Source organism: Rattus norvegicus, chromosome 5, assembly GCF_036323735.1.
Source record: "Rattus norvegicus strain BN/NHsdMcwi chromosome 5, GRCr8, whole genome shotgun sequence".
Classification (NCBI taxonomy): Eukaryota; Metazoa; Chordata; class Mammalia; order Rodentia; family Muridae; genus Rattus; species Rattus norvegicus.
Genome location: NC_086023.1, coordinates 127,672,747 through 127,683,432, shown reverse-complemented (window position 1 = coordinate 127,683,432; position 10,686 = coordinate 127,672,747). Strand labels below are relative to the sequence as shown.

At 50.4% G+C, this 10,686-nt stretch overlaps 1 protein-coding gene across 4 annotated transcripts; it reads left to right on the top strand.

Annotated features, from left to right (window-relative positions):
- Positions 1-2,181: 2,181 nt before the first annotated feature.
- Positions 2,182-9,792, top strand: Dmrtb1 (DMRT-like family B with proline-rich C-terminal, 1). Of its 4 annotated transcripts, none has more exons than NM_001191761.2 (4): positions 2,182-2,814; positions 5,840-6,048; positions 6,988-7,195; positions 9,018-9,792. In NM_001191761.2, exons 1-4 carry the CDS (start codon positions 2,250-2,252, stop codon positions 9,080-9,082), a joined length of 1,047 nt encoding a protein of 348 aa, NP_001178690.1. In that variant the 5' UTR covers positions 2,182-2,249; the 3' UTR covers positions 9,083-9,792. The 4 variants fall into 4 exon arrangements, 3 of the variants coding, with proteins under 3 accessions (NP_001178690.1, XP_038965906.1, XP_063143794.1); XM_039109978.2 differs by having other exon boundaries at positions 2,190-2,814; positions 7,094-7,195; positions 9,018-9,788; NR_177288.1 differs by lacking the exon at positions 2,182-2,814 and adding an exon at positions 2,837-2,929.
- The last annotated feature ends 894 nt before the right edge of the window (positions 9,793-10,686 follow it).

The following is a 10,686-nucleotide window of genomic DNA, read 5'->3' as shown; positions in this document are numbered from 1 at the left end:
CAGCCCAAACTCTCCAGTCAGGAGGCTCAGGCGACTTAGTCCCAGGACTTCCCCAACCTGGATCAGGGATGAGAGATTGACTGGCTCAGCCACAGCCCTCACATGAACTAAAATCACCCTTTTCTGAGGCGTCTGAGTTTCTACACCAGTGAGCAGTCTCTAGGCTAGCTCCTCTCAAAGATCAGACTGATCTTTGAAGTGCTGGTCGTAAAAGGCAGTGATCTTGCTGCTGCGGGGCTTTCTACCTTCCGGAAAAAGGGCGATGCCAAGGGCGCCATAATGGCGGCGAACTGGAAGTGTGCAGACCCGCAGTAAGTCGACGTCCCAGCGCCTGCCAGAGCCTGCCAAGTTGTCTAAGGGAGTTCTCAGCCTCCCATGGCTGAGGGACTTCTGCTGGAAACCTGGGCTTTTTTGCCCCCATAAAGTCACAGCAATGGGTTCTCCAGAGGGAAGTGGCAGATGGGTGTCCGAGTCCCACAGAGATTTCTGCTGAGGTTCAAAACTGCAGCAGTCAGAGTCAGGACGGCCACTGCGGGCCACTGCGGGGACTCAGCTGGGACAGATACTACAGTTATCCGTGGAGTAAGACTTGTGGCTTTAGGGAGCTCCAGGGAATCTGCACTGTGTAGGGAGGTATAACCACTTTTATAGTCTTTTCGTTCTGATCTTAACATAGTCGGGCTGCTCTGACCTCTGAGATGGCCTGCTTACTATTTAAAGCACTGCCTGTCTTTACCTTTTGAAACCCTTTGAAAGACACCATAGATATTTCTTTTGAAAAGAGAGAGAGGAGAGAGAGAGAGAGAGAGAGAGAGAGAGAGAGAGAGAGAGAGAGAGAGAGAGAACAAAAGCCAGGATAGAGGCACATGTCCTTAACCCAGATGTGTGTGTGTGTGTGTGTGTGTGTGTGTGTGTGTGTGTGTGTGTGTGTGTGTGTATTTAAATGACAGGTTGTGTGTGGGTTATTAGATTTTTTTTAAAATGGAAATTGTGTTTGCTTATGTGTGTATGTGCACGTCTGCATGTGCGTGCATGCGTGTGTGCGTGCGTGCGTAGTGTGTGTATGTGTGTGTGTGTGTGTGTGTGTGTAATTTTTTTTTCTTTTGGGTAGGACTACTCAGCAAAGTTGGGTGTTCCCTTCCTCTAAGAGTAAACAGACTTGAACTCATGGTTTGTCACAAAACAAGCAAATCGCGGCTCCTTGTAATATCAGTAGATTCTGGGTATGAACACCGTCCTGGAACAAGCTCCCCCAAGCTAGATCTGTACACGCTGGGCTGCGTGCCCCACACTGGATGAGCAGATATCTCGGGAAGGTTCTTGAAAATGTTTTACTTCTATGGCTCCCGTTCCTGAGAGAAGTACGCACCCTCCATCAGTGTTGTATTACAGTGGCTAAGGAATTCTTGTAAGTTTTGTTTGGCTTCCTAAAGATGATTAAAAGACTATGTGAAACAATAAACACGCTCGCACGCACGCGTGCACGCACGCATGCGTACACACACAGACACACACACCCCAAACCCAAATATTCAAAATAGTTCCGGAATATCATGTTTCTTTTACTTTATAACATTATTAAGCATGAAATTTTCAGACCAGAGTGCTGACACAAACAGAACTCAAAAACTCAGGGTTTCTGCAATGCCTGTAAGTAACCAACACGGCACTAAGCTCCTAAGAATATTCTGGAAGCATGACTGCTTTTTTTCTCTACAGAGGAGAGAAATGAAAGCAGAAGCAGCTGCTTCAGGGAGGAGAAACATTGTGTTCTCTGGAACTTTCCAATAGTATGGGTTTACTAACAGCTCTGATCCTCAGGAGTTTTAAACCTCTGGACCGTTGAGTACACGTCCGCCATTTTTCAAAAAAACAAAACAAAACAAAAACCTATTTTCCAATTACAATTTGGTAGGAACAGAAAGCTTGAAAATTCAAGTGCCAAAAACTTTCAAATAACTCATATGACATACATGCAATAAGTATTCTATTTTGAGTTTACTCCGCACCCCATGGCCCAACACACAGAAACACTGTAAATTTAGCACACACACCTGGAAAGTGGGAAAAATGCAAGAGCCCTGTTGCAGTTCTCGGGACACTCAGTGAGCTGTTTTGTTACAAGTGTATCCAATGTCCCTTGCACCAGGGATTTATGGGGGCACAGCTCATTCCTGCTTCACTCGCTCTGCAGCTTCGGGAAGTGGTGGTTGTGTTTGGAAGCAGAGCTTGCAGAGCTGAACGGCAAGATGCTTCGTACCCCCAAGTGCTCAAGGTGCCGGAACCACGGCTATCTGGTACCAGTCAAGGGCCATGCGGGTAAATGCCGCTGGAAGCATTGCATCTGTGATAAGTGCTACCTGATCACCGAGCGCCAGAAGATCATGGCTGCCCAGAAGGTGCTCAAGAACCAAGCTACGGAGGAGCAGGGGGCGACCGTGGGCACGCAGGGTCCCCAGCTGCCTCCTAGGGCTCCGGCTCCGGCAGCCGCGACGGCCACTGCCTCGAGCTCCAGCATTTGCCCACTGCCTAGGGCGGCTCTGGGAGGTGCTGGGCCAGGCCCCGCGGCCACCTGCTTCCTAGAGAGGTCCCCGCAGGCCCGGAGCCCAGGCCCGAGCGCCTTCCAACTGGTCCCAAGTGGCCGTCCAGGCCCCAGCACCTTCCAGCCTGGATCGGGGGGCTCCGGGGGACTGCACGACCGTCCTCCCGCGTGGCTGCCCCAGCTCAGGCCACAGGCACCCAGGCCTGAGCTTTGCTGCCCGGATCAGCACCTGCCAGTGCGGCCCGTGCCCCGACTGCCGTTCGCCGACTACGGTAAGCCCAGCCTCGTGCAGCCGACGGTTCCTCTGGCCTGCATCAGGCCTGCAGCCTCCCGGCTCTAAGCTGGAGTCCCAGACTGGTGCTGGGGTGGGAAAGGCGCCTTTCCCAGGTAACCCCCGCTTTGAGAACACGTTCCCAGACAAGGATTTGGGTGGGCGGCTTCTGACTGCAATGGGAAAAGGCTGGTGGGAAAGAGTGAGCGGTGCAGGGGGGTTTATGTTGAGATGCAATTTTCTGCCTTTGTACTTTTGCAAAGAAAAAAAGATGGCAGCTGGGCAGCTTTGGCAGTGGCGCCTTTTTGTGGACCCTCTAGCACGCCTCGCACGGCTTCCCTTCCCCTCCCCCTCCCATGTCTAGCGGTCTTGCGCCTGCGTGACAACCCTCCTCCCACTCCCTGCCTGCCATTTTCTCTTACTAGAGAGTCTTTTAGAACTTGCTTTCTGGGTGGCTGTTCGCCTGAGACTGTGCCTGCGCACCCTTCTCTCATTTAGCGGAGTCTAGTTTATCTTAACTGCAGTGTATGGCCTAACGCACCTGTACTCACTTTTTCTGTTTTACCGGATGTGGTTGGGAATAAAACTTTCAGCTACTTGGCCAGATGTTACGGTTTTTCTCACTCCTCGCTTTGTGCATAAATAATATTGTTTCTTTATGCCGTGTTGCGTACCTGATTAAAGTACGATTTCTTGTGGAATTTAAAAAAAAAAGTATTTATATTTTATAATTTATTTATTGTAATGTATTAGTGTTTTGCCTACACGCATATCTGTGTGAGGGTGTCTTATCTCCTGGAACTAGAATTACAGATTCGTGTGAGCTGCCATGTGGGTGCTAGGAATTGCGCCTGGGTCCTCTGGAAGAGCACCCAGCGCTCTTAACCGCTGAGCCACCTCTCTAGCCCGTGAAGTATGCCGTTTTCAAGTAGTGTAAATTTTGAGGCTCTTGGAAAGCGTCTCTTTGGGATGAAGATGTGGTTTTTTGTTTGTTTGTTTGTTTGTTTGTTTGTTTTAGTTTTTTTTTAAACTCTCCTTCCTTTGGACATGTTTCTTCCTTGAGGGGCAGACTTTCAGAAATTAATGCTAATCATTCCTAATGTTTCTGGGATTTTGTAAAAAAAAATCTTTTCCCCAAGGAACTATCTGTCTGATGAGGAAGGCAGACCTAAACCTGTAATCCTGTGAGAGCACATCTGTATTCCATCTCTCAACAAATAGAATTTTAAAATGTGCTGAACTCGGGTGTTCATAAGGAGGTGGGGAGAAGGAGTCACTTGTGGCTAATCCCCGCATGTGTGAAAGAGAGGTCAGAGGGCAACTTTGAGAAACTGGTTCTTTCCCTGGGATGGAGCTCGGGCTGTCAGGCTGGTGGCAGGTGCCTTTACCTGCCCAGCCATCTTGCTGGCCCTGATGGTGCTGTTCTCGATTGTCCTATGGGTTGGTGAGAAACCCCCCAGAAAGCACAACTCTGGATGCATTTTGGTAGGTGTTTTCCAGAGAGAGTTTATTTACTTAAGTAGGAGAGGTGGGTCCTGAATGTGGGTGCCACCATTTCAGCCTAGGGTTTTGGATAGGATGAAAGGTGAGAAAGAGAAAGCTTGTTAGCAGATCGTTCTCTTGGCGCTTCCTGGTGAAAATGAACTGTTCTGCTTCACCATAGCTAGCACCAGGATGTTCTGCCTCACCAAGACTCACAGGCGATGGGGCTAAGAGCCCTGAACTGTGAGCCAAAAACGAGTCATCCCCTCTTTAAACTGCCAGGGTATTTGTCCCAGTGTCAAGTAACTGACTAACACACCTTCCTTGCCCTCTGGGATCCTGTCCTTGTGGGGAGAAATAATGTTCTTCAAAGCATCAGTGAGAGAGGGTTCTTTTTTTTTCTTTCTTTCTTTTTTTTTCGGAGCTGAGGACCGAACCCAGGGCCTTGCTCTTGCTAGGCAAGCGCTCTACCACTGAGCTAAATCCCCAACCCCAAGAGAGGTTTCTTAATCGATGAGCCAGCTGCCATCTGGTCTGGAGAGGTCCTTAGGTGGCTGAAAGAGCAAAACAGCATGGCTGAGTGAGTGTTCAAGGACAGCGGGGCTAGAAATGAAGAGGGGAGATGGTGTCTCTGTGACCACAGTGGAAACTGCCTGGGCTGTGCCGTTCACACCGGCACTGCCAGGAACTGAAATTGAAGCAGAGTCCAGTGGTGGGCGAGAACCTCCACAAGGCGGCTTAGATGTCCTTTCCTGTCAGACCAGCCCCATGGAACAGTGTGACTGCTGCCGAAGCCAAGGGCTCACATTGTCCCTCCCCGACACAATGCCAAGCCAAGGAGTGGACTGAGAACCTCAGTAGTGTGGTAGAGTGTCACTGTGAGGGGACTGGGACTCTCACCAGTGTGCTAGTGCTGCTGTTAGTGTTATATGGCAGCTACTGCTAGACTTTTAAGTGGTTAAAGGGCGGCAGAGCAGCTGTTAAATGCCCAGCCCTAGGTGGGACGTCCGTCCCTTATCACCCTCTACCAGCTCCCAGGGGACATCATGGAGGGGAGAGGGAAGAACATCAGAGCCAGGAGAAGGGGCAGAGCGTGTCGAGCATAGCTTGTTCGTCCTACCCACCAGCTCACAGCAGCCTACTACTTGCATGGGACCCCCCCCCCCAAGGATCTGCAGGCAATTAATAGTTAATTAATAGAGCAAGGGGTAGACTCTTTATTCGGTGGTGTGACCACCCTTGTTCCTGAAAGTAACCTTAGCTAACCTTACTGGTTCACACACATACACAGAGAGGCATTAAGGTAGAAAGGGGACAAAGGGCAGAAAGGATCAACGACAAGGAGAGGAGATGCGAGGGCACTGGGTGAATGCAGCCAGAATACATTATCTGTGCATGCGTAAGAGTATAATGAAGCCCAGTGTACCTCTCGAGGCTTCTTTGGTCGGTTATGTCAATCTTGCTGTTGCCTGGGAGACAGCAGTGCAATGCTTTACCCCTCGGCTTTGTGTTCTTAACACTTCCCTCTCTGTTTATCTTCTTAGGGCATCCTCTGAGATTCAAGTCTGATCATGTGGTAGGAGCTGGGTACCCTGAGAGAGAGCCGTTCAAGCAGTGCCCTGCCTGCATCCCTGTGCCACCCTACCAGCCCTTCCCACTTTCGGAAGGCCAGGATTCATCCTCTGCTCTGGGGGTCCCTCAACAAAGAGGCTTTCGGCACGTCTCCTGCGGCCCCTATCATGGAAATAGCTTGGTAAGTTGGAGTCTGACTCCGGTCTAAGCTCGCCCTTATCCCAGCTGCCCTTATCACTTCCGCTGGCCCTCAGTCCCAGAGGACCGGTGGTCATAGACAGTATCTCTCGGAGTACACAGAGGTCTGCACCACTGGGCCTGGGCTGTGATGTCTGCTCCCCAGACTTGGAACCCAGGGAAGACTGTAGGCTTGATCCATGCAATGCAGCTGTCAGAGCGGCCTTCATTCTACTGAGCACCGACGCCACAGGGCTCGTGAATGAGGCCTGGGATTCAGCACACTTGGCTGATTGGTATGGATTCAGAGATGCCCGGCTTCAAGCCCAGGCGTTGTCTACTATCCCAAGTGTGTCTCAGACGTACACCAAATCTAGCTCTCAGCTCCCATGGCACCATTTCCTGCCCAGCCTGAAAGATGTGGCTGCTCCCGTCAGTGCCAGCCTGGCCTAGGCAGGAGCTTTGTTCTAAGGAGAGACTTGGTCGACAGCTTGGAATTCAAATGCTGACAATTCCCTCTTCCACGGTCACCACGTCTGGATTAAAACTAAGAGCCAGGAGACTATTTTCACTCACGTGCCCCTGCCCTCACCATCCCTGTCCCTGCCTATTTACTGCTATTGTGTGTGCTTCCTCTAGTCCCCTTTGCCCAAGAGAGTTGGACAAAGCCCAGAGAGAAAGCAATCTGCCTTCTTCCCAGCTCTGCACCCTGGAGAATTCTGCTCTCCCAAATCCCCTAGGGAAAGCCCCCAGGCTCAGCTAAGATATGCCTGCATTCCTGCTTGCCTGCGTTCATGCAGCCCGTGTCTGCTGAACGCCCTGTCCCAAGTGCCCTGCACAAGAAGGGTATCTACCACCCCAGGGACCCCCTGATAAATAAAAGATGTGACTGAGTTCAGCTCACTGTCTCCCTCTCTGCCCCTCCTTCTGTGTGTCCACACAGGTGTCAGAACCAGCCAGAGACCTGCAGCCAACCTACTGCTCACCCCCTCCCCCTCCACTACCACCTCCCCCACCCCAGCCACAGCAGCCCCACTTCCTCCCACCAGGCTACCTCTCTGCTCTCCACTTCCTGCCACCGCCACCACCGCCACCATCTCCACCGTCTTTCTCGCTGACCATCCTGTATGATACAGACAAGGAGAAAACCAGTAAGACAGGGATATTCTGGGTGATGGGGAGGACTGTAGGGGAGAGGTCACCTGAAGTGGGGGGTGGAGAGAGGGGCTGTGGGCTGAGCTCATTCCTCAGCCCTCCCCGTAGTCTATAAGTGTGAATCCATGGCGGTTAGAACAGGATTACTGAGGGCAAGGAGTGGGGGAGTATGCTCACGTTCATAGAGTGCTCAGTAAATGAGAGGCCCAGGACTTCTGGTCAGGAAGGAGCCTACAGCCACAGGAGGAGCCATGCCGGAGACCCCACTGTCGTCATCCTCCAAGTCCCTTGGACAGGAGCTAGAGAGTCTGCCTGGCAACTCTGCCACTGCTAATTGAGACACCTGAATAGGGAGCCTCAGGCTTCCCCCTCACAGGGTCAGCGGTCCTTTGAGATTTATGTACACTCTGTGACTTCTTTCTAATTTTTAAAAACATGGATATTTTCTTTTTGTGCATATGTATATGCATGTCTGTGTGTGGGAAGGTGAGCATGCATGTGTGTGAAGTCAGAGGATAGCCCTAGGTGCTACCTTTAGGAACATGGTCCATCTCCTTTGAGACAGGACATTGACCCGGTGCTCACCAGTTAGGCTGGCGTGGCTAACAGGGAGCTGGGGAATCCCCCTGTCCCCACATTCCTAGCCCTGAGATTGTAGACACACACCGCGATCCCTCTCAGGGAGCAGACTCAGGCTCTCATGCTGGAAGGCAAGCACTTCAGCTGCTGAGCTAGCTCGCCAGCCTTGGGACTTCTCTCTTCTTTTTTTGAAATTCAGTTTTTAAGATCTATTTATTTTTTATGTATGTGTGATTGCAGGGGCACATGAAGGTCAGGGGACAGCTCCAAGCTTGCTAAGCCCTGTCACTGTCACACCACCAATTCTTATCTTGGGTTTTCTTTTGAGGTCCCTTATGGCTTTAAGGTTTCCCTTTAAGTTTAGTTTAGTTTTTTTTAATTTATGTGTATGTGTGTATACACATGTATGTGCATACGCATATGTGCAGATGCCTGTAAAGGCCAGAAGAGGGCATCAGGTGCCCTGGAACTGGAGTTCCTGGCAGTTAGGAGCGGTACAACATAGATGCTGGAGACTGAACCCGGGTTCGCTGCAGGAGGAGCAAATGTCCTTGACCACTGACCCATCTCTGCAGGCTGTCTTCTAAGTTTCTAAGGATTTACTCTTTTCTGTCTTCTGAACCTCCCCTGATTTGGAAAATCCAAATAGCTCTTTAAATAATATCAAAACAGTCTATTGAACTGGGTGAGTCTAGTGCTCTCCAGTTTTACTGAGAGGAGACTGAGGCCAGTGACTCATTCGCTTTGCAGCTGGTGCAGCATGACTTGAAGCTTGCTGGCTGCGGCCTGTGAGCTTTGTTCTTGCCTAGACTAGTTATGCTGTCTTGGCTAGACTAGCTATGCTATCTTGGACAAGCACATTCACTGTGGTGCTTCGGGTCCAGCAGCTACCAAAGCAGGCAAATGGTAGTCTCTGGCTCTTGAGACTCTTCTGAAGATAAACCAGAGACAGAAGCCAGGAGGGCATACGTGAAATTAGCTGCTGCTTACTGTTCACTGATCACCTTGTGACAGAAGGGCAAATGGAAGTTCATTGCTATGAAGAGCCAGGCTGGATAGGGAGCCTCAAGTCTGTTCCATGTGACCAGGGTTAGAAGCCAGTCTTTTGCCCGGCAAAAGAAAGCAGAGTCACTCTCCACAGAGGTCCTGGGCACAAGAAAAGGCCTTGTAGAAATCTGTACCTGAGAGCAGGCGATTCATCCTCTTTCTAAATCCAGCTGCTTTCTTTGTCCTTTACAGATGAGCAGGGCGCAGACGCCCCCAGTGAGCCCAGCCAGCAGTCTACCCAGGAGGAGTCCAACTAAGCTGACGGCCACCTTGAAGGCCACTGGGTGGGGATGGGTGGGTTTTTTTTCCCACCATGTTCGTGTTATATAGGGAGGAAGGATACTGACAGATTTAAGAAGGCAGCTAATTCCGACTTCAAGTTATAAGGGGAGAGGTGGTTTCCAAGGTTCTCTGGATCCTGTGTGGGTGTTGAAGTGGTGTACGAAGGGGGAGAGTCTCTGGGATGGGCAGGGCCTTTGAAGAGTGGGGGCTGGTGAAACACAAGTTTAGGAATGAATTTAACCATCCTGAGTCATGTATGAAATTCACTTCTAGAGGTGAACCCCTGATTTCCTCAAGCCTCACTCGGGACAGAAGGCACCATCCAGTTCAGCCTTCTGCCCACTTTGCCTGATCCCCAGGCTTGGGTACCAGGCTTGATGTTTGATCAAGGCTTCCAGACTATGCAGGGCGGGTGCCAGGGACTGGGATGTTGACAGCAGGCTCTGCAGCATCCACTTTGCTCAGCCACCACCCCTCGCTCGACCTCTTCCAGCAAGTGAGCATCCTGATGGCTTCACCTCCCCGTGAAGCTCCAGCAATGATGGGCGTCCTTTCTCATTTAAAAATGTAGATTTTAGTATTCAATGTTTTTATGGTGGGCACTGAAGCAGTTCTTAGAGCATAACATGGCAGTTTGTTCTCCGAGGACAGCCGAGTATTAAATAAAGTGAGCATTGGAAATCCTCGTGAAGGCTTTTCTGTTTAATCCTCACAGAAGGCTCCTGGGTAGAGCCCGTCTGGGGAGCCTGGGATACCTGGGTTCAGGTTTCCTATTGCTGAAGCGCGTCTCCCTGCTCTACCTTTCTTCCTTTCACCCCTGGGAGACGATCTGAGGCGGGTCACATACGTTGTTACTGTCAAGATTTTCGGGGTGGGCTCTGATGTATAATCTCAGTTAGTGCCCTAGGCTAGCCTCAAGCTTAGGATCCTCCATCCTCAGCTTCCCTTCTACCGTCATGATTTTAAGAAGGGAGAGAGTTTAAGGAAATGACTGTTTTGAAATGTCAACTGTATTTTCCCAGCTCTAGCTCCTTTTATGGTCTCTGCAGAGGAACATGGTTTTTAAAAACAGAACTTGATCCTATCCTGCTATTTAAGGGTCCCAAGCTGCTCTCCTCTTTTGACACTCGTTCCTTCATTTATAATGCAACCCTGTGGCAGCCTGAAATAAGACCCAGTGTGAGGCCTCAGGCTTACTCTCCAGTTCTGAAGAAAGAAGAAAAATGAAAAGAAAGCTAAACTAAAATTGGACCTAGCAATGTCCAGCACTGCCTATGAGAGTCGTGGCATCTACTGGAGGGGACAGATAGTCCAATGGCACTAGTATCGCTAGGGGGCACAGAGATGGGGGGGGCTAGTCAAAGAAAGCCTGGTCGAATTGGAATGCAAAAGTGAGGTAAAGAATAGTTAAGTACCCCGCATGGGGGACAGGAAGAAAGAGTTGGAGTGAAGGACCCTTGGATGAGGACGGGGCTGGTACCCATGCTGTCTTGACTGCATCCAAGAATCTACAAGAGTCCAAGCATTATTTAGGTCTTCAGACAGGTGTGTCACGGTCATTAAGAAGTGATTCCCTGTC